We start from the raw sequence: 24,185 nt of genomic DNA on the forward strand, positions 1-24,185 counted from the left end.
TGGGTGGCTCCGGGTAGAGCGCGTTCTATAGGCTCAGTCCTGACCGCAGTGACCCGGGTTTGAAGCCTGCCCGTGGTCATTTGCTGCATGTCTTCGCCTCTATCTCCCATACCTTCCTCTCTATCACACTCTATAATAAAAATGCTAAATAAATCTTTAAAATACATGAGGATGGAAGGGAAAGGTGGGTTGGGACAGATAGACTGGAGTTTGGCCTCCAACTCTGCAGCCTTGAGTTCACATTGACGTAACTAAAAACAAATATAATATGGTGGAGCACAAGATATACAGCCTTGAAACCACTGAAGGCAGACAAGCGATGAAAAGGCTGAATGTGTAGACTTTAATGGTACATCATGAGACACTGCATATACACTGGACACATGACAAGGAACTAAAGACAAAGGAACACATTTGAATATTGATATTATATTTTATTAAAAACTTGAAGGCAAACAGATATGGGCTTGCTCTCTCTCTCTCTCTCTACCCAGGATTGGTCCTCAGCTTTTGCGACAGCGTTTTCCCAGGCTGAGCAGGGGGGGGGACCCGTCCTCGTCCCTGAAGGCAGGAGGCCTCTTGCGGGCCGGAGTCGTCTCCGGGCACCTGGGGAGGAACAAAGGGCGCTGTTAACCGACGACGTTCACACTGCACACTTCCGTCGACGGATGTCAATGACTTTGCATGTGGCGCTCTCGAAATGCATTGTGGGTCAATCCGTTCCGTCGGCTCCGTTGCCGGCGTCAAAAAGTTCAAAAGCTCAACTTTTCAGTCAGCGACATATCCGTCGGCCAATCAGATTGCGTTATACGCAATATATTTTCACAAATACCCTACTGTGATGCTACTTGGACTCTTCCTGCTAAGAAGCAGGAAAAAGGCGGCTTTGTTAGCGGGAAGCAATTTTGTTTGGCTGCAGGCTGCGTTTGAAAAGACTACTCTCCTATACGTCAGACCCTCCCTTCGTCCTCCGTAGACGGACGTGTACAGTGTGAACGTGGTGAAACCGACGCTGTTCAGAGCAGTACCGTATCAAGGACAGGACAGGGCAGTGTTCTCCTGCTCGGTGCCTTCGTCCTTCCTGTCACCGCCTTATTCTTCGGGCTCGAAAGACTTTTTGAACGATGTACACGGAAATTCGGTTTTGGAACACCGGAATAAAAAAGCGATAAGAACCGTGACCTTCTCCCATCCGAGGCGAAGTGCAACCCTGAGTGCATCCATTATAACAATATGATTCTGGTTCTTTCTTTTTTTTGTTGGATCGTGCTGCAAATATGAACTGATTTCTTGCACTACTCCGTGTGCTTTAATGCTTTTCCCCAACTCCATTTCATTGTGCCCTGTTCAACTTGTTCCTTTCTCCTCTTTGATTTCAATCAACCCATCTAAAATCCTTGCATAGGGAGGAAATGAATCATTCAGGGTAGGTGAGTGGCAGAAGAAAAGTCACATTTTGAGGTGGAGAGTCACCCCCCCCGCCTCTCCCCTCTATTTTGCATTGCTTAAGGTAAGCAGGCTGGAAAAAGATTTCTTAAAGTCGGAAACCAGAATTAATGCCCTGGTTTCCTTTTAGTTGCTGCTCCACGTTTTCCACGACCGTACAGTCACTTACTTGAGTACATTTACTCTAAAATAACTTATTTTCTTTGGGGTTCTTACAACCAGATTTCAAATGATCGTTCCCTATCATTTATGGCAGTGTTCAGGACCACCTCCCTGATAGCCTTGGCGATCAATATTCTTAGTGCACTTACAGGGGAGGATTCTCGGATAATTTCAACAACATTGATAATGGGAAATTGCCATGATGTGCTATGAATAAATTCAAAAGCTGTTTTGAATAACAGCTTTATTTAATTTTTACGACCACTGGAGTGCATGCCGACTATGAATGAGGAAAGTTACAAATAAATAAATTGTTATTTTTGTTAGAACACACAAAAAAGACACAGGGAATATGTGCAGAAAATGAATAAAAGGACATCTTGAATCCCTGTTTCCATGACATACTGAGCCCCCAGGGATTGGTGTGCATTCCACATTAATAACTTAACACAGGGCGACAAATTAATATGGTCAACATTGGAATAACATCCCATTCTAGGCTCATTTCACTAAGGAAACACCTTTTAACCTCCAAGAGTCTCCCTGGTGCTTTGTCCCAATAAGCGCCATCGGCTTCTTAATGACAGCCCTTCTAACTTGTTTGTCTTTGCATGACCTGGAGGGCTCTTTCCCCAGTGATCACCTCAGCCCCGGAGTGAAGACCCTCTCAGGGGCTCGGCCAAGCTGGATCAAGATGAACATGATAAGCACTGGGAGGATGGAATTACCCCTGTCTTAAGAGCACAGAGAAAACCCCTCTTCTCCTCTTAGATAACATAGCGCCCCCCCCCCCCTCTCTCTTGGAAATGCGCGAGTGTGTGTGTGTGTGTGTGTGTGTGTGTGTGTGTGTGTGTGTGTGTGTGTGTGTTGAGAGAGTGTGAATCTGAGTGTTAGAGAGAGAAAGACAGAAAGACAGAGATAGAGAGAGAGACAGAGAGAGAGGGTGAGGGAGAGTGGCCTCATGTGCGTGCGTGCGTGTGTTGTTTGGGGGGGGGGTGCCCTTGGACTCTGGTGCCTTGCATGTGGAACCAGTTAGTACTTCATGTGCGGAGCTTTCCACGGTGAACTCCAGCATGTCATCCCAAAATCAGCGGCGACGCGGATCCGCCTCTCCAGACTCACTGCTGATCAAAACAGAATGACACCTCTCTGGTCCCGCTGTGGGGCGGTCACCCCTCACAGAGGGGGGCGCCCTTATGTTATAAAACAGGGGGGGCCGGGGGGAGGGGAGGGGGGCGTTCACCGGTATGCAGGTAGCGGTTCATTTGGCTCCATACCCGTTCCCGTCCCCCTCTCCCTGTGTGTTTGACAGAGGAGTGGAGGGGGGGGGGGGGGTTTGCTTCCAGAGCAAACGTCCTCCGGCGCTCGTCACAGGGGGCGCACGCGCTCCGACTGACAACACTCGCACACAGAGAGGAGCGTCGGCGCGGAGGGGGTGACAACAGGCGCACACGGTGACAGCTTTGGACTTCACTTCGAAAAGGTCGAAGAAATGGTTGAAATACCAAAAAATAAATGCAATAAATATCCCCCCGGAGGGAACCGCGGTTATCCAAGCAAAGAGCGGAGAGACGTGGTCTGAAACCAGAGTCAGATGTGTCGCCGTGGGCTGAGGCTTCGGTTCCGTCTGCCTCACACTAACGTGTGCGAGGTGCCCTTGACGGGGGCCTGCGTCTCTCTGCCGCTCTTTTGATTCTCAACGCTCATTTTCAGTCAAGTCTTTCTAGCGACGTTCCCGTCCTTTTCCCCGTCTCCACGTCTCTCCACGCGTCACTCTTTCTGAGTCACGCCCAGACACCCACACACGTACCCTGCACTCAGGGGAGCCACACACGACATCAGCATGACGATCGTTGGCGCCAAGAACCGCTGAGGTTTAACCGTCCTCTAAGAGATTCCATTTAAAACCACCATGTGCCACTTGAGGAGTGTCTCGCGTTAAACGGCTCATTCTTCACCCTTGAGTGGGAATGCATTTTGCACCTTTTTATGGAAATCAGTTGTGTGACTGCATGAAGCCTATCCTCGAGACAGCTTCAAGCAGAGTAAAACTCTTTCAAAGTCTCTTTTTCTGATCGACGTAATTATCGACCTGCTTCCTCGAGTGGATTCCTGCTGGCTTCCTCTTGGTCCCGGTGAACCACAAGTGCTTATTCATTTATATTACTTATTCTTTTGCACTTTTGTTTATTTCAGCGGTTATGTTGAATTGGGAATGCACTTGGTTGGGATGCTATGTCTCTGATTTGAACCCATGAGCCACCAAGAGCTCGTCTCTGAGCCGCGGACATTCAGCGCTGGAGTCCCCCAAGACTGTTTGCTCTGTCTCTGTCCTCCTCCATCTACTGTACTCCAACAGCTGCACCTCCAGACAACCCAACCACTGAAGTTTGTAGAACCATGACCCCTCATTGGATTAATCTCTGACGGGGATGGACACGCCTCCCAAGAGGAAGTGGACCGCCTGGCTTCCTGGTGCAGCGCATAGCTAAACGCTGAGTACACTGTACAGACTTCAGGAGGAGCCCGGCCCCAACGCCCGCCCTCAACGACTGGGCCTCCCGGGTTAACGTTGGGGGGTCACCCAGACTCCTGGCCCTCAACGAGTGGGCCTCCCTGGTTAAAACTGGGGGGGCTCACTCAGACTCCTGGCCCTCAACGAGTGGGCCTCCCTGGTTAAAACTGGGGGGGCTCACTCAGACTCCTGGCCCTCAACGAGTGGGCCTCCCTGGTTAAAACTGAGGGGGGGTCACTAAGACTCCTGGCCCTCAACGAGTGGGCCTCCCTGGTTAAAACTGAGGGGGTCACTCAGACCCCTGGGGACATTGACGTCCCAGGACCTCAGGTGGTCGGGATCATCCCCCCACCATCAAGAATACAAGAATAGGTCAATATTAAATACATCAATAAATACGGCTATGAAAGAAACCGTCAAATAAATAAATGAGGCGACTCATAGGAACATGTGGGGGTCCACACATGAACTGCCCTAATCTCACACACTGAGACGCGCCCAAGTATATCAAAATCGGTTTGAAGAAGTCTGTGCCCACCCGCCCTCCCCTGACTCTACGGGGGCGGGCAGAATGGCGTGTCTTGAGACGCCGCATGCTACATGTGAATCAGAGCCACTTTCTGCCCCAAAATATCCTTTAAAAATAAATAAAAATGTAGAATAATTTCTTAACCTATATTGACTCATTTATCTATTTATATTTATCTATTTATTATTATTTATGAAATATTTATTGCATCATATATTAGGTATTTCGTGCTGGACACTTGTTTCTATGAACATCCTTATTGTACCAACAGCGATATATTGTTGCTTCTCTATCTTGTGACAAATGTAATTCAGTTCGCTAAATGCCCTAAATGTAAAGGTAAAGTTACATTTCCATTCTCCCCACCCTGTCACACACTCACACACACACAAATCTAATCTCCCCTGTCAAAAAAGCAATGTGCAATACAAATGTATATACACCGACAGGTAAATGTATATTCATTTACATTTATGTAAATATAGAATAGGGCTGCATAACCTCTAGCCCTCTCATTGCCTCTAAGCCTTTCCCAGCCTAAATCTTTTATAGCTTTCTATTACTTAGTTTTTACATAATGTTAATTTATACTTAATTTGAATACTTCTTGAAACAACCTAACCAAGTCACTTTCATGAATAAAATATTTCTGATTCTGCTTTCTTTCATGGGCTGACCTTGGTTGGTTCAGTCTCCTATAGCTACGCTGCAGTTTTTATTTATATCAGGGCGTGCAGCACATTACACCAATTTCCATTGCATGCGCTGATTCTTTGCAGGCTCCCTGGATAAAGTGGCTGCTAAACGACCCAATTTGGATCTAAACAGTCGGTAGGATTGACAGCAACGAAAACCATGAACATTGCTTTTGTTACATGCAAGCCCACACACCAGACACACACGCACGCACACGCACGCACACGCACACACACACACACACACACACACACACCCACACACCCCGGCCATCGATGCAATTTGCGAAATCCAAAAGGTTAAAATGATAACCCATGTACGTTTTTACGAGTATAACATGAAAAAAAGAGAAGGACAGATGGAAACGTTCCGCACATCAAACGCGCCGAACATCTGACAAAATGTGTAAGTGCGCGGGGCAGCTGTGTGGCGGTGTGCCAGGACACACTTTTATCTATATGCCAGCGCAAACAGGCCGGCAGATGGTCTAATTACCTCTGGAGAGTACGTCGAGGTCTAACGTACACAAAAACACCCGCGTCGGGCAATTCCCCCGTCCATGAGCAAACACATGCGGCAGATAGGGGCAGCAGGGGAAGCTGTTGAGATTGAGGTAAGCTTTTTGAACGACGGGGGGGCCGTGAATGACGGGTTTCACCGGCACTACTTACGTTACGTGTGTCTCCGGTTCCGGGCCGATGATGTCGGAGACCGAGCTGTAACAAGAAGTAGAGAAAGAACAAGTCTGAGAGTCTGAGTTGGAGACAAAAGAGGAGAGAAAATCGAGACGGTGCACATAAAGCAGGCAGAGTTACGACTGAAACTGGAACCTGAAACGCTCGATCAGAGAAAGCCTGATAACGAGATTCTAAAGTTTGAGACAAAATAAGAAGGAAACAAAATGAGACAGTGAGAATAAACCAGGCAAAGACGTAACTGGAACTCTTACGTGAACTACTTAAGCGAAGTGGCGAGTGTACTTTAGAGACAAAACCCCCTATAGGAAGGCGGTGGGAGAGAAGCCGGCAAAGACTGGACTAAAACTAAAACACAACAAACAGCCTGAGTAGGACCCTTTTGGTGCTGGCGTATCTGCCTGGGAGCATGAGTCACCGTTTGAATGCAACAAGGTGAGGCGATATAAATAGACTCATGTCAACTAATCCATCACTGAAGAGGAAGCTCTCAGTCATCTGGCTTGGCTGGTTTCAACTCACGTCCCATCGCTGTCTAATCCGTTTTCTGTTTTAGGGGAACATCGCATCCAGGGGGTTGTGATTTTAATCTGTACCTGTGTGTGTGTCTGCGTGTGTGTGTGTGTGTGTGTGTGTGTTGCATTAGAAGGACACAGGGCAATATGTAGCTTGGTCCGATTCATCACACGTTAATCAATTAGTATCTTATTATAATAATAATATCTTTGTCTGGCTCAGGTTTCCCTACATCTTAAAGGTTGGGTATGGAATTCGCTTTTTTGGCCATTTTTGCTAAATTACTTGAAATCCTTATCATAACCCGCTTACAGCCACTGAGTTAGAAGTACTGACAGGAAAATTAAACAAGTCAATCATCTGTGGAACGTGCAGGGCTCGAAAAACTCCAGCCAATCATTTCCAGCGCCACCGAGTTGCATTGGACAGTAAGTACGTCAATCAAACGGTCGTACTGCACTCCCCCTCCCCCGCGCCCCGCGCGCGACCCCTTCGTGCAGTTCTCGTGACCCAGAGCAAGCTCCTGTTTGTTGTTATCCTGCGGTAGCTACTGGAACTAGTTAATCCACATTTGGACCTAGCAGTAGAAGACAATTTCCATGGCAGAAAAGACGCCACCATCCCCACCACCACCACCACCACCAGCAAAGAGAAGGAAAACTCTTTTTCAGAGAGTAATTGAGAATAAAAACGCTGAAAGAGAAAAACTGAAATCAAGAATAATCCTAGGCGCTGCTTTCGAATGTTGGCGGCAACTGAAGGACGAGAAGGGTCTAAAAACCGATGCTTGTGTGGCGGTTGACCTAGTTTCAAAGTTTATACCGTTTATACTCGGTAATACCGGTGTTGAGACGAGTGTATTACTCGGTGTGAAAATGTCCACACCGTACAATTATATGAAACAAACATACATTTTCTAAAAATAGTAATGATTTATGTGACCGTTTAATGTTTATAACATCTGGTGCAACCATAGCCGCGGGAACGTATTCTCAGCAGGGGGTGCTGGAAAAAAAAAACTCAGCATGCACTAGACTCGCAACTCGTTACATTGATAAAAAAGATATATAGCAGCGCAGCTCAATTACACCAGTGCATGCGCGCACAGTTGAAAATCGATCGTTGTGTTCACTTCCTTCACACCATGGTTCACATCCAGCTGCTCACAGAACAAGTTTAGCGCACCACCGCTACCCTCACACTTTTTCATGTAACCTTTTTTCAGCACTAGGTCATATGAGCATTAAATAAATGCTGCGTCTCAAAATGCCTTGGACAGCAGCGAGGATGACTCGCTTTGCCACGGGCCGAAACAGTTCGGAGCGACCACAGCCAGAGCGAACACAGCGGGGCAGAGGAGTGTCAGGAATAATCTTTGGTGTCAGTACGGCCTATTGGCACTACTGTTTAGTGGCAATGCAGTGTTTTATTCTATGCCTTTTTATTTTCGTATATTATTTCAATGAATACAATTTATTTATTCATAAAAACAAGATCTGGTCTTTAATCTTTTTTCCAAATATAGGTCGTCTTACAATGGGGTTTGTGTTTATATTCGGACCAATACGGTACAGCGGGCGCTCACATGACGTTAAGCATTTCCGGGTGCATAATGTGACGCTTCAGAACCTAAAATCCCGTTTCTCCCCGTTGACACGACAACACATAACCGGCGTTTTCAGAAATCTCCACTTTGGCCGGAGTTTTTAGAAATGATCGTTTTCTGTGATAAGACAGGGCCTCGGACAGGGAGTGTTGCAGCACCCCCAGCACCCCTACTTCCCGCGGTACTGGGTGCAACTTACAGCTGAATGTAGTGCCATGTTGTAAAACGAAAACCTACGCTAGCCTGGCTCGCTCTCGCGCATCTCTGTTCGCGCTCGTGCATGATTGCGCGTCCAGGTACTTGGAATGGGTGGAGTCAGAGTCAGCGTTGAAGGAGAGGGGGTAGGACCATTTGAGTTGTGTATTTTCAAAATCTGCTGGCGTTTCGCAAATCCCATACCCAACCTTTAAAGATAGGAGAGCAAGAGAGAAAGAGAGAAAGAGAGAAAGAAAGAAAGAAAGAAAGAAAGAAAGAAAGAAAGAAAGAAAGAAAGAAAGAAAGAGAGAAAGAAAGAAAGAGAAAGTGAAGGCCAACTGCCACGAGTCACAAGGCTGGTACATTTCTCTAAATCTTGGCTACAATAACGATGAGCAGGAAGGAAATGGGTGGAAGACCGTGAATGTTAAAAAGGTGCATCTAAATCACAGCCATTAGTTCAAAAAGTAAGGCTCTGAAGTCACGCTGGCCGTCTGAAAAATGGAATAGAAAAAACTTGAATCTGGTCCAAGTTGTGGCAGCGGGGTCTTCTCGCGGCGGAGGAAGCCAGGAGGTGGGCTAAGTGCCTGCAGATGGGTTGGGAGCACTCGGCGCAAGAACAAGGAACAGGCATGGAAGCGACAGCTGCAGGTGACGGCTGAAAGGGGGAATTGCGGCAGGCCGATCAGGGGACTGTGATGAGGCTGGGCCATTAGGCGCGTGTGTGTCGCGGGGCATGATCGCTCTGCTGAGTGGAGAGAGCGTGCTCGGTCGGCGAGGGTCACTGCTGCGAGCGAGAGTGAAGGGACGGGGTAAAGCTGTGGAAATTAAACCAAGTCATGTCCCGGCGCACGGAGAGGACTGGGGGGGGGTCACGCTGGAGATCACAAGGCGGGACGCGGGTCGATACGGCACATCTGTACCACATGTTGACTGTCCCGTTTTATTTTGTTTCCAGCCCTCAACTGATGTCTAGCAGACTTCAACACCTGTGGGGCTTGTGCAGCGTCAACATTACCCACTGAAAACACATTTGAGTTGGAAATGCTACACTTAGAACTAGAATAACAGATTATTCTATGCATTCGCGCGCAAAAAAAGCCGATGCTAAAATTGACCTTGTAAATCAATCGAGCTCTATCTTGTTTCCCCTTGTGTCACTCGATCGGTTGATGAGCGGAGGGGTCGTTAACATCGGAGACGTCAGGTGTGCAAATAGAATATGCCCCAGAGATGCCATTTGATTAAGATAACAGTTACGCCGGAATATGGAGAGAGGTGCGGATGACCACCGCCGATGTGAGACGTTCCACTAGAGCGAGTAAGAGAGACGGCCTCAGATACGCTTCTATCCAGCAATAAAACGATAAGCACCGTTGTGACATTTTGCCTAACTGTATCGGCAACAACAGCTCTGGGCGCCGATCATTTGTGGGCCCGAAGGCAGACTGCGGTGAGACTGGCTGCGGTGAGCGGGACGAAGGCGATCATGCCGAGCCTTAGGTTACATATTGTTCTGTCTGGTGACGGGGCCGGTGCGGTCACGTTCCGGCCGAGAGCGAGTCCACCTTGATTAGATCACATGTTCAGCCGCAGAAGCCCGGGGCCATCTGAAGTTCAGGGCGACGCTCCCGCTGCGAACTCCCTCGAAGCCAAACACAAAGGGGATCCTATGTGGGTGGTGAGGCATCTTGAAGGAATACACCAGGAAGGAGCTCATCTCCGTCCTCCCCTAGAGGAATAGGTTGCGACATACATTCCTGAAGGTTAAACGTGTATTCTGTAGTGTTGTACTTCTCCAAAGGTTTATAAGGATGGTAGAAAGAATTCCATGATATACTTTTTTGTGTATCTTCACTGCGAATGCAGCAAACCAACTCTTGAGAGAAGAGAAAAGATAGTACGCGTCTGGTCGCTGGAATCAACAATACGATTTACTTTTGCAGGCAACTCATCCTGCTGAAAAACTTTCTTTCCCCACTTATGCAGACATGCACTTACATATGTACTTAGGCACTCTCATTTTGTAAATACTGTCTGTTCGACAGTTGCTTTATTAAATCTAAGTTGATGTCATGCCTTTTATGTTGAGACGAACTGTGCTCACATGCGGCACTGAACCCAGCCCCCCCTGACCTGCCGTGTGGTCCTTAAAGCATCTTGAACCCGTTAAGGCCTGCAGAAGAAAAGCGTCTCCTCTCATTTGATCCCGGCCTACACTGCTGCCTCCCTCCTGTCATCGAGTTGTAAAACAAGCCTAGTGCATCTCCACTTGAAATAGTTTGAAGATGGCAACCTTTCAGATAGCCTTGAGTTGTGTCCCGTGTCAGAAGGTGGTGATCAGGAGTAGAAAACAGTACCACTCCCGCTCACTCCCTGTGGTGGATCTGCCATGTTCCCGAAATACAATCCAGGACATTAAACCCCAAGGGGAATAAAAAAACACTCTGTTGTTGATTTAACACGTCAATTACAACCAGATTAAACCACATTGCTGGCATTCTTAAAAAATGAAGTTACACCTTGAAACATAGATCATGTGAGGGACAGAAGTTAACAGTTATTGGGGGCGCAAAGAGACCCAACGCTGTATATTGAAAGACGAAAACATCTCAGGGGAGAATTTAACGTCATTTGAAAGGTGGGGATTTAGGGGAGCATGACAAAATGACCGGTACCAAGCCACATTCCTAGGGGTTCAAGAAATGGAGAAGATGTCCCAATATTTACTTCTGGTCATCTGGGCTACATTGAGACAGTGACTGTACAACATGGGGTACAGGTAATAACATATCAGCCTTGGTTTGAACCCCTCAAAAAAGGAAGAAAGATATCAATTCTTGTATGTTATTGTACGTTTGTGTACACTTTTGTACACTTTTGAACACTGGAGCTGTGGCTGGTTGCTAATCTTCCTGCCTCACATTGATTGGTTTATCACAAAGTCACAGTGGATTTGTACCTTTGCCTTCTGGACGGAATAATTTGTTTCTCAGTCGCACCGGCGCTGCTGCAGGGATTACTAAGGCTTTGTTCAATCAGTCAGAATACAACTCAGCCAGCCCACTAGAGGAGTCCTTGAGTGAGTGTTGACAAGTCAAAATTGGAGCTGTGACAATGTCACAACAATTGCTCGACCCCCTTCAATTAGCTAGGTCAGAACAAGGAACGCTACGGTGGGCCAGTCAAGTTTATGAATGGATAAAAGTTTTGAGGACACATTCTGCTTCAAACTCACTATGATATGCACAGACCTTGACAACCTTTATTGTCTGTACACTTGACGGCATACATATAGCAGATCTGAATTTCAAATTTGTGATGAATCAGAAACAAATATACATGCGCGTCTGGCAGCTTCAACAGTTGTTAATTCCGAATTTAAAAACAACCCAACATCATTATAAGACAAATTAGGCGGAAACGAACTGATCGCTGGATATATTATCTTCAAAGCTCAGAGAAGAGATTTCATTTGATGTTTTGACTATCAGACAAAACCTCCGCTAGAGATTAAGGGAAGCCATTGCATGTTTCAAAGGAAGAATAGGATCACCAAGCCCTATTCATCACCACTACCTTTGATCATCACACGGGGCTTCCGGACTGGGCTCCCCCCTGTGCTTTAAGAGGCCCTTCCCGGACGTTGGGTCCTCTATCATGGTCAGAGTTTGGGGGACCTTTTGGCTCAAAGAAAGGGGATATGTATGATATTGCCCCAGGGACTGAGGCAAGATTGAGATTCTGAATGAAACAACCAACATTTATTATAACACTAAGGAAAATAGGCCTGGTGTCTTTTGGGTAAAAAAAAGAAAAAAAGAAAGGTGGTTACCGAGTTGCAGTTAACTATGACCGAACAAGCATACAGGTCCTTCTCAAAAAATTAGCATATTGTGATAAAGTTCATTCTTTTCCATAATGTAATGATAAAAATTAAACTTTCATATATTTTAGATTCATTGCACACCAACTGAAATATTTCAGGTCTTTTATTGTTTTAATACTGATGATTTTGGCATACAGCTCATGAAAACCCAAAATTCCTATCTCAAAAAATTGGCATATTTCATCCGACCAATAAAAGAAAAGTGTTTTTAATACAAAAAAAGTCAACCTTCAAATAATTATGTTCAGTTATGCACTCAATACTTGGTCGGGAATCCTTTTGCAGAAATGACTGCTTCAATGCGGCGGGGCATGGAGGCAATCAGCCTGTGGCACTGCTGAGGTCTTATGGAGGCCCAGGATGCTTCGATAGCGGCCTTAAGCTCATCCAGAGTGTTGGGTCTTGCGTCTCTCAACTTTCTCTTCACAATATCCCACAGATTATCTATGGGGTTCAGGTCAGGAGAGTTGGCAGGCCAATTGAGCACAGTAATACCATGGTCAGTAAACCATTTACCAGTGGTTTTGGCACTGTGAGCAGGTGCCAGGTCGTGCTGAAAAATGAAATCTTCATCTCCATAAAGCTTTTCAGCAGATGGAAGCATGAAGTGCTCCAAAATCTCCTGGTAGCTAGCTGCATTGACCCTGCCCTTGATAAAACACAGTGGACCAACACCAGCAGCTGACATGGCACCCCAGACCATCACTGACTGTGGGTACTTGACACTGGAGTTCAGGCATTTTGGCATTTCCTTCTCCCCAGTCTTCCTCCAGACTCTGGCACCTTGATTTCCGAATGACATGCAAAATTTGCTTTCATCCGAAAAAAGTACTTTGGACCACTGAGCAACAGTCCAGTGCTGCTTCTCTGTAGCCCAGGTCAGGCGCTTCTGCCGCTGTTTCTGGTTCAAAAGTGGCTTGACCTGGGGAATGCGGCACCTGTAGCCCATTTCCTGCACACGCCTGTGCACGGTGGCTCTGGATGTTTCTACTCCAGACTCAGTCCACTGCTTCCGCAGGTCCCCCAAGGTCTGGAATCGGCCCTTCTCCACAATCTTCCTCAGGGTCCGGTCACCTCTTCTCGTCGTGCAGCGTTTTCTGCCACACTTTTTCCTTCCCACAGACTTCCCACTGAGGTGCCTTGATACGGCACTCTGGGAACAGCCTATTCGTTCAGAAATTTCTTTCTGTGTCTTACCCTCTTGCTTGAGGGTGTCAATGATGGCCTTCTGGACAGCAGTCAGGTCTGCAGTCTTACCCATGATTGCGGTTTTGAGTAATGAACCAGGCTGGGAGTTTTTAAAAGCCTCAGGAATCTTTTGCAGGTGTTTAGAGTCAATTCGTTGATTCAGATGATTAGGTTAATAGCTCGTTTAGAGAACCTTTTCATGATATGCTAATTTTTTGAGATAGGAATTTGGGGTTTTCATGAGCTGTATGCCAAAATCATCAGTATTAAAACAATAAAAGACCTGAAATATTTCAGTTGGTGTGCAATGAATCTAAAATATATGAAAGTTTAATTTTTATCATTACATTATGGAAAATAATGAACTTTATCACAATATGCTAATTTTTTGAGAAGGACCTGTATATATAAGTAACCCATATATGGGATACGCCTCGTAACAACTCAGGTTCAATTCCGGCCAGCTATATTACATGTTATTCCCTCTTTCTGTTTACGCAATATCCCTCCCTTCACTATCCTGTCCATAAAGGCATGAAAAAAACAGATTAAATATGCATATAAAAAAACAGATAAAATATGCATATAAAAAATGACAGATTTCTCCACAGGAAATTAAATGTAACTCTGGGAATAATAACGAAAAACTATCTCACGTCCCAGTCGGGCATGAGAACAATTATTTCACATTGGCAATTTGAGGGAACGTTAGTATTTTCCCTTAATTAGTGAACAAATAATGGTACTTGGAAGTTGTGGCTTTGCAGATTGATTGCAAATGATGTGATCCGACAGCACAACTCATTGCTGTAGTATTAATGTGAAATAGAAAAACACTGATTCAGCAGCAAATTATAAAGAGAGCGAAGAGTACATTATTCTATGATTAGTTCATTCCTAATCCTTCACAGTAAAACAAATACATAATATTATAATAAACTTGTGTGTAGTGCAGCCGAGTGTGGAACACGCACGATATCTCCTTTACTGCAGCATCATTGAATTTGAAACAATAAACAAACTTGCAGTGATGTTCAGCCAAAGTTAAATTATCCTGACCAAAAAATGAAATGATTCAGCTGATGCATCATGGAGCTACGCTGACCCGCCTAAATATAATATCAACATCATTATCAAATCCGCTGAGAGAGAGATGCAGCAGTAAGCTGGCAATACTGATGGGAAAATATGAATTATTTGGCCCAAGTTTCACTACCTTGAATTTATAATTGGAAGGACAATCAAGTGTCAGCAAGGACGCTCCTTTGCATGGACGAAAAAAATGGTAAAAATCCTTTTCAGTTCCAAAACCCAACCCGTTTAATTAACTATTCATACTCAAGATAAACCAAAGCTATGGAGGGGGCTATGAAGTGAAGATAAGCTAATGATATGCCTTCTTGCCCAGATGTGCTTGTAATCTTCTGTGTAACACAACATTATAAAGGCAGTGTCTTGTATTACATCTAGCAACAGAATTACTTGATTAAATGAAAGACAGAGGTAGGCACTTAGAGACCATAAACAAATCTACTTTACAAATTGCACAGCTCAATACAAACTCAGTGAAGAACAGGGTGCAAGTGGACTTAACTCTTCTACAGATCAAAATTGAATCCGAAATGTTTGTTCGGATGAGTACAGACATTGTAATTGTCGAGGTTTCATTTAAAAGGGCAATTCAGGCACACTGTGTACGACATCGTGTAATACAGGTTTATCCTCTGTTGGATAACCACTGGGCGTACTGTGATTCCCCAACAATGTTTATGAGTTTATGGCCATCACGGATTTAACACGCACACACTGATCGTCTCAGCCGTGCTAGGAAGGTCAGCTCCGTGGGATTCGGTGTAGGCGGCGCAGACCAGAAGCTATCATTTCCCATTAAAGAGCTCTACTGAGGAGCTGGCTGGCTGTCTCGAATGTGATCGGGGAAGGGCTGGGCTCGAAGGCAATCAGACCCGGCAGGAGACGCGCCATGTTCCCTTGTAATTACACACCAACGTCGGGGCTCATGCTAGGGATTCATGGCGCACACACCGGCGTCCCTTGTCGCACTTGAAGCTTGACTTCAGGTAAGTGAAGGGGGACTGGGGAAGAAGACTGGGGTCCTATCACCTAGGCTTCGATTTCAAGAGGGAGAAACTCCAACAAATATGGTGAAATCACGATTTGCTGTGAACTGACCAAGGATGTCTTTGAAGTATTGTGCGTGATACTGAAGCCTCAAAGTGTAATATAATGGTCCATTAGCAGAGTGAGGCCATCAAATATTTGGTTGTTTCTGCTATGAGCGTGTGGTTGCAGTCCGAATGAGCTTTGGGTGAGAGAGCTTGTAGAGATAAAGTTTTCCACGAAAAACAAAACCTGGCAAACATGAATGAACATAAAATGCATGAAACAGCCAAAGAAAATTTGCAAAACAAAAACAGCGGCTGGGTTTACAAAGGATCGTTATACTTTTACGCCAATCTACTCGAACACAGTGATTGGAAACAAGAGATGCTGTTCTTGTGGAACACCACCACAAGCCCCTGAATGCTACTGCTCACGTTGTCAAAGGAAATGCTGGGTAAGTACGTGATTCTGTACACAAATCTGTGCGAGCCATTACCGATTGCTGATAATAGCAGCCAATCATATGAACACGGTGAGGAAACGTTCAAAGATGAAACAGTGAATATGCCACGTGGTGTGAGCACATCAAGTATAAATCAAGCCTGCATTGTCAGAAAATAACTCACTCTCTCTCTAAACACAAAGACTCCAAGCAATCAACCACAGACAGCTACCTCCTTCGTACACCGACGGAGGGCATCCTGAGGTCAGATACTACAGAACAACAGCTACAACATTATTACACGCTAGCTGGTGAAAAACAAAAGCACTTTTAAATGAAACATTACTTCGGGTTCTGGTATAAACCAGCGGGCTGTGACGAATGCGGCTCGGAGCTCAGGAAGAAAATCCTCAAAGTTTTGCAACACTAGTTTCGTGCAGTGGGAAACAATCGCAGTGCACTACACACATTGTGTTATCATTATTGCGAGAAACATATGGTGGGAGGGTTTCATGGTCAAATGAGTAGAGTGTGCACAAGGATTCGGTCCAAATTCAATGTGGAGGCTGAGACCCCGCTATGCTTCACGGTTGATGCTTCAAGGATGTTGAACCAAACAAGATGTTTATAGGGATTGTTGCTGTTTATGCAACAGTTTAAGCAACCATTCTCATGCGTATTATTGAGTTAATACACATGAGAATAAATAGATTCACAAAAAAATAACAGCAAATTAAATCTAAGAATCAGGGTAGTCTTACGCCAACATAACTACCGCCACATTTCATGGACAACATGTCAGAGAAAACGAATGAGCAAAACAAGAGGGAAGGCAAAACCAGCAAAATGCACCAATAATTATTCCTTGGCAGCAAGCGAATGCAAGGGAAATAATTTCCAATAGACGTGGATCAGATGGTGTGCCATCTCCGGCTCTCACCTGCTAATCGAAATTACACTGCCAGCAGGACTGACTGGTGCCACATCCTCTGCTTCTGATTGCGGTTCTTCAGATCCGGCTTGCAGCAATGCGATGGACGGATCCTCAGCGGAAGCCTGTGACCCTGAAGCTTAATCAAGGGGGGACCATAGGTCGGTATATATATAGTGATCATTTCTATAGGATCCAAATGACTAGGAGTAAGAACAGTACAGTATAATTGAAAACCTCCCAGAGTATATTGGTGTGACATAGCGTTCTCACTGTCTTCCACTGAGGATACGAAGGCTGCCTCCTTACCTTTACACTGCGATCTCGCTGCCACGTCTCCTTCTGGAACTGCTTCCTGTCTGGGCCGAGTCTTTAAACGATTTTTGACCTGGGAGACGAGGCGGGAGAAGGTCGAGCTGTGTTGCTTTCCTGTAAGACAGATGCGGGCGAGGTTAAGCGCTATGGGGGTCTAAATACACATGTCGGCTCAATTGTTATATACCTTGTATATACAGTACACCTGTGATCCAAAACAAGGCAAAAGGATGGAAAGAACTCTTCTCAGTCCCCCATGACCTAAACAAGAACCAGCTGACGAAAACTATGACTTGCACCACAAAGAATCTATCTATAAGTCCCTGAGGCTATGAATTAAAAGATCTCCCGCCTTGTCAACGTAGCTTTTAGAGATCGCTTGTTTTTCTACCTTTTCACACGGAAAGTGATTTTCGTGAGGGTGTTGACACATTGCAGTCACTTGAATTCATCATATAAAGGGGGCATCGTGCTCCCACTGGAACAGGGTGACAGGGTGCGGTTAGGTTGGGGTGGGCAGCTTAAAGAAGTCCGTCTGCAGATCACAGCGCAGTCATGGATCAACAAAAGGCCGGACACAGATGAACGCGAGAGATTTCTCAATAGAGACGTGTTGATATTGTGGACTAGAATATACAAATAATACAACATTCAATGCTTTTACATGTTGGGACTTTGGTAAGAAACGACAACGAACGATACTAACTTGTAAATGACAACTGAAAGTAAATGCATTCAGTTGTCCGACCTTTGTTAAATGGTAATGTCAGCTTGATCGCGGGTTGCCCCGTTCCGGGGGAATATGCTAATGTATACAGCTTGATATGAATGATATTTATAGCCAGGGAAGAGGTTGTTTGGCTTGAAAGTAGAAAATTGTAAAGAGGACATCCAACCAATTAAATTAAATCAAATACAATTTGGTATAACACATGCAGAACATGGCTCATCCAGTTTTTTTGCAGTACAACTTGTCCAAACATACAGACACTGGCTAAAAGGTCCCTATATATATATACAACAATCTCGAAAAAGGCTGATTAGTAAAATGCCAGCATGATCATCTGACAGATAACTCAAATGTTGACGTTTCTGTATATGCAATCCAATCACCCTACATTATTTCTCAGCAGCAGTATCTTTGCCTTTTTCGTCCAATCTACTGGATTTAAGCGCAATCTTTTTGAGTCTTCTGTTTCTGATTTCATCAGGATAAACTTTTGACCTGGACAGGACTAGTCATCTACCACAGCAGGTCCAGCTTGACTGTCCATAACCCAATAACCACAGGCTTACGCTAGGCTAAATCGAGTCATGTTCGTTTCCCATACTCTTATCTGATCTATGTATCCCTTGCAGATGTACGGGGATGTATTGTGTTCTTTAGAATAAAATGTAAAATGATGTAGTATGATATGCAATGTTTGTCTTTTTTTCAATCCAAGTTTAAGGAAAGTAGTGACGAGCAGCACACCGGATGACGTGTTTTCTATCCGATATAACGCGCCACTTAAAAAAAAAAAAAAAAAAAACCTTTAACCCTATTCAACTTCTTCATTGAAAGAAAAAAGGACAGACAGAACTCAAGGTCAGGGGAAATAAAACATTGACCATAAAAGGCAACAGTTGAAATAATGAAATTCATTATTCGATATTCATTTCCGACAGGAAAAAGAAAAATCATTAAGCACTTTAGCACTTCAGTCTATTGAAAGAACCGGTTGCTCTGCTGTGTTTATAGGGAGAGGACCAAAAACAGCTAGGCTTACAGGTAACACAGCAACACACAAATCCTCAGCATAATAGACTGCATTGTGCCAACATAATGGACACTGTGGTAGGATCTTGTGTGTATGTGAAGTATGTCTCTGTGAAGTTTCTGCTGACTGATTTGGTTAATTTGACGTTTGCAGTTTCTTGATGGGAAACCACTCAGGTATAAAATGCAGGGCACTATGTATTTCCTTGCATACAGAACTTAATAACTTTGCTTTAGGGATAACATTTTATCCCCAGACTGTCGCAGACATACAATCAAGTTGCAGACTTGTATAGATTATGAGCTTTCAGCAGAGGAAAGCCAGATTGATCATTAAAAATAAAACATGGACCAATTATATGGCTCCCAAAAACAGGGCTTTGTTAAGACATTTTCTTAACCTTCAAATAAGTGACATGGGTGAGAGGAAATGAATCATTGACTCGCTAAGATAGCCTTGTGGTGCAGGGCATTCTTGCGATTCTCCTGTTTACAGAAGTAAATTGAGTTGAGGTGAGCTTAGGTGAGCTCTCTCTTCGGTAACATGGTATTCATTAGCTCTCCATGCCATTCAACTTTTTCTAGTAGTGGCCCTGTTGTCGTGACACCGGGATCTGTTCATGTCAATCATAGGAACGCATTGCATGTGCGGCATTTGTTTTTCAATTGGAAAATTGGTCAGTTTATTACTTCATCATTTAATATTAACATTTGTTAGACGGTCCTGACCGTTTTCTCTCCAGCGCCGGTGAAACAAACTGTCTGGTCAAATGAATATTTTGACATGATGAGGTTCTGACCTTGCCGCGGTCACACGCCTTTAATAAATACCGGGGTTTAGACGGCCGTAACCCATGCACTGCAAATACCAGACATTCAACAATAAATAATACATCCAGGAATGTATTAAACACCAATGGCTCAGCGTTCATTATTGTAACTGGCAAGTGCAAGACAGCAGGTTAAAAATATATATTCATTGAAACAAGTATTAAATAGCTCCATACTTTGAAAGCAATCACTGATGCAGCGCGTTGGGTCCAAGACCCTCTGCTCAGAGTAAACAGAAAACACGTTTTCAGGTATCACGTTCCCACTATATCCAATCGGAAGACAGAATCCCATAAAGAGGCGTGCCCCCCTGTGTGTTCACTGGCAGGCAGCAGGATCTCAGTGTTGATTGACAACACTGAGATCCCAGGAACGGCTCACACCCCTGAACTTGCCTAGCAAATAAAACTGTCAGTAGAAAAGAAAGCTGCCAGGATACAGAGAGAGGAGTCACACAATGACTGCATTTATGGTGACGTGGGGAGGCGGGCGGGGAATCCTAACTGCAAAAGCAGACAGGAAGTTTGCAAAAACGACAACGTTACACACACCTCATTTCTCTGTCAGCAATGATCAAACAGCCAAACAGAATACTAACAGCCAAGCTCAAAAACTACAGGAGCCATGAAATGTCTGATCTCACTATTTACATCAGGCAACTTGTTTTCTCAGTGTATTGAATTTGACTGCACAGCCATCACGTTTGAGCCTGCTTGAGTTCACAACAATGACCAGGCCAGAGTAAGACGAGACAACCCACCTCAGGAAACTGTCAGTCAAACAATGCAACCAACCAGTCAACCAAACTGAAACACACCTCTGTCGAAGGCTGCCTGGGAAATACTAAAAGATACGTTAGTTGTAAGTACATGTGCAACACATAACCCGATCAATGTGCAGGCTCCAGGCGGAACAAATGTAACAGACGGGGTTTAACTGTGTAAAGGCGCAACTCAATTTGAGGGTTATCATTTCATTTCAAATGAACAGAGCAACTGAGATTAGATGCATTAGAATCTCGTCGAAAGATTATAAACTTGAGTATTTCCTCAAATGTAATCTGTGTCAACCGGATGGCAATTAGGCTGTGAGAACACTTCATTGATAAAACCAGCGGGGTGTGCTCATTTGTCACCGGAGACACACAGTAGTAGTATCCGAGTGCGTAGTAAGTCAAAGTGACTGGTAAAACTCGACTGGGCTATCACGACTAACACAAATGCCAGCCAATTCGGCAGCCCAAAAAAAAAATCCATCATAATTTGCAGATTTTTTTATATTTGCAGTAAACAGCAAGAGATGCCGAACAAACACCTACTTGACAAGCATGGCCTTGTATAGTATAGGAGCTGTGAGTGAAGCGCACGCTTGGAGAATGGCTAGCCTCCATACATCAGTTCTCATCACATATAACATAACGTATAGGAAAACCAGAAGGCTGCATCCTGATTCAATCCTCCTCCATCACAACATGCTAACTACGTTGTTCAAGTTTTCTTTTTTTGCGGAGATTTACAAGCACATAAATGAGCACACCAATCATTGACCTTGTAATGTTGTTTTCTCCTTTCATTTTATTTTTTATGTACCAGGCCATAACCTTTATTTTTTGTGCTCCTTCAGTTATCAACCTGGAGGTTAATAACTGAAGGTGTCTCACGTCTGGAGCCCGAAGTTTTTCCTTTAGCAGCAAGCAGACTCAGAAACGTAAACCACCTGTGGAGTCAAACCAGAGAGCCTTCAGGGCTCCTCTTCCATGCATTCCTCTGATACACACGGGCGCATTAAAGATCCTAAACCCTTGTCAAGATTTCCTGTGTGAAGCTGGTCATTCACCTCCCTGTTATCTATTCATATGAAATGCTTTTGTGTTTGTTTTTTAAATGAATTTCATAATCTAAGGAGGAAGTGGTGCTCGGTGAGGATGGATCGTAGAATCACAGACTTTGAAGAAAAGGATAACCTCGACTTTGGATAGATGAAGTATGCTAGGTTCACAAAGTGAAACTTCTAAAGTATGATCCAATATTTAATATTTGTTACAGCCTTCCTAATGGAAAAGGGGCCCCATTCGAGTAGCAAAAGATTCAGCGTTACGTTATGACCAGGTAAAGCCACCCACCCATGCTAAAACGTAGCTTCATATTTAGCCCCTCCTGTGTGCTTTATTGCCACAGAGTGAGTCATCCGCATCCTCCCCTGATAAATCACAGACAGCATCTGGCTGTCTATTTATAGATCTCTCCGTCCTCCCATCTTTCACTCACTTTTTCTTCACTCACGCTCACTTTTACAGTGGCTCGCCAGCTCTCTAACAAGCTTCTCCTCCAGTTTTATGAATGGGAGTGAAATGTCAGGGACACCCTGCCACACCCCTGTCCTCTATTCTGAAGACCACAAGAAAAAAACAACAACAATAGAATATCAAACCCGACGACATTGGAATTCACGGCGGAAACCGTCACTAAAGGACAACATACCGTGTGCGTGTGTGATATTTAATTAGCCCCTGGCCTTTGAACAACCGAGGGTCACCTTGCCAACAATCCTTTCCCCCACAGCGTTACTGCCACTCAATTACAGGCATCCATAAGAAGGGATTATAACGCGGGCACCTCACCTGCCTCGCCTCTATTTGTGGTGGCAGTGAGTCAACCCACGCATACATAGTGTGGTTAAGTGGTGTTCCCACTTAACGGAAGGCCGTGCAGACCAAATACAGTGGGTTTGACAAAGCGTTGTCATGGGTACCTTTGACACAAACAAACACAATGCATGAAATCCATGTGGCTGAGCTCTCCCTTTTCGGAAACTTTTTCGGGGCCGTCGGCTAACGTGGACACACACCGACAATATGAATGAGCGATTAGCCAGGCGCTTACTACAGATGGGCTGCATTCAGTTTGGTCCATTAAGCTGTGGCCATTATTGCTATAACAAGAACAAAAATGATAAATACCAATCTGAATAGCCCAAATGTGTCAATTTATAAAATGACACATCTGCAGTAAGTCAGACCTCTGCTCCAAATCTCTACACTAGTCAGATGCTTTCTGATTAAGTTGCCCGCAAAATCGTATCGTCTCACAGAATCTGAAGCACACAGCTGGTTGAGTGGGCAAGCAGCCAAACAAAGAGTCAACAGAGGGATGGGAAATGTGTTGTTGAACTCCCATTACTTACTGTAACTAGAATGCACCTCGTCGATCTCCTCCTCAGACTGATACTTCGAGAAGACCAAGACCTGAAAACAGATCCAAAAGGACAAAATAGATTACATCACATTACCCAAAGACACTGAGCAGTAATGTCAGGGCTGCCATGTGATTAATATGAATAATCATTATGGGATCATGGAGGCCTCTGAAAGGACGAAAGAAAACAAGATTGTGGTTTGAAATGCCAAGGGAACAGTAAGTTGTGAGCACACACAGGCTTGGCCTTTCCCTGCAGCTGGTTCCTCATCTTCTCATTGCCCTGCACTTCTTTGGCGATGTCCTCAACTGTGAAAAGAAGATGGATAGATCTTTATGGGCAGCCAGATAATCTTCCGTTCATACTCCCAATACCGCTCTCACCAAATCCAAAAGCTTTTGGCTATTTCTGCCACCGCACAGGAAATTAGGCATCCCTGGAGATGTCAATAACCCCAAGATCGTGGAAAACCAAGAACTCATAAAGATCAAACAGAAGAGGATCGTCTAAATACGAGAAACTCTGCATGTACCAACATATTTGAATGTTGAATAAATTATACGCATTTAACGTGAACATTGACCACAATTAAGCAGTGCCAGCAGAAACAGCTGCCCTGCGCGCACACACACACACACACACACACACACACACACACACACACACACACACACACACACACACACACACACACACACACACACACACACACACACACACACACACACACACACACACACACACACACACACACACACGGGTCCAACCAAACCTGATTTGGGACTCAGGGAGTCGCACTGGGCGTTGTAGATGTGCACAAAGTCCTGGTGCCTCCTGACTAGATGGTCCCGTTGGCCCTGTGTGGGCAGGTGGCAGTCCCGGAGCCTTCTCCTCAGGTCCTGCAGCGACAGCAGGTGGTACACCAGCTTACCCATCGGCTTCCTGTTGGCTACCAGCGAGCTGCAAGGAAGGGAGGGGGACACGCCGGTTCAACTCGTGGACGGATCAATACGGACAGCTAGAGGACTTCTACTGGCTGATATGTAAAGCTCATGTCCAACACACCACAGACAATCTGCTGCCAACGCTAAATCATAGAGGCCCTTATCTTTGATCGCAATCCAGGACATACTTATCTACACCTGGCGTGCTTT

At 44.9% G+C, this 24,185-nt stretch overlaps 1 protein-coding gene and 1 long non-coding RNA gene across 2 annotated transcripts in view; both read right to left on the minus strand.

The window, feature by feature from the left end:
* Positions 1–470: 470 nt before the first annotated feature.
* The window catches only part of rad18 (RAD18 E3 ubiquitin protein ligase), a 32,110-nt gene continuing 8,395 nt past the window's right edge, over positions 471–24,185 (minus strand). Inside the window, exons 7-13 of the mRNA XM_060069274.1 lie at positions 23,804–23,991; positions 23,269–23,339; positions 23,020–23,080; positions 17,241–17,360; positions 16,941–17,070; positions 6,020–6,064; positions 471–606 (exon numbers count right to left, since the gene is read on the minus strand). Of these exons, the coding sequence (XP_059925257.1) occupies positions 504–606; positions 6,020–6,064; positions 16,941–17,070; positions 17,241–17,360; positions 23,020–23,080; positions 23,269–23,339; positions 23,804–23,991 (718 nt within the window). The 3' untranslated portion in view covers positions 471–503. The remainder of the gene's footprint in view (positions 607–6,019; positions 6,065–16,940; positions 17,071–17,240; positions 17,361–23,019; positions 23,081–23,268; positions 23,340–23,803; positions 23,992–24,185) is intronic.
* Positions 1,659–6,009, minus strand: LOC132470559 (uncharacterized). The gene is made up of 2 exons (XR_009528669.1): positions 4,724–6,009; positions 1,659–4,651 (listed from the first exon to the last, which is right to left on the minus strand). It is a non-coding gene; the product is annotated as an uncharacterized LOC132470559 (long non-coding RNA).

Source organism: Gadus macrocephalus, chromosome 13 (assembly GCF_031168955.1).
Source record: "Gadus macrocephalus chromosome 13, ASM3116895v1".
In the NCBI taxonomy this organism is placed as follows: Eukaryota; Metazoa; Chordata; class Actinopteri; order Gadiformes; family Gadidae; genus Gadus; species Gadus macrocephalus.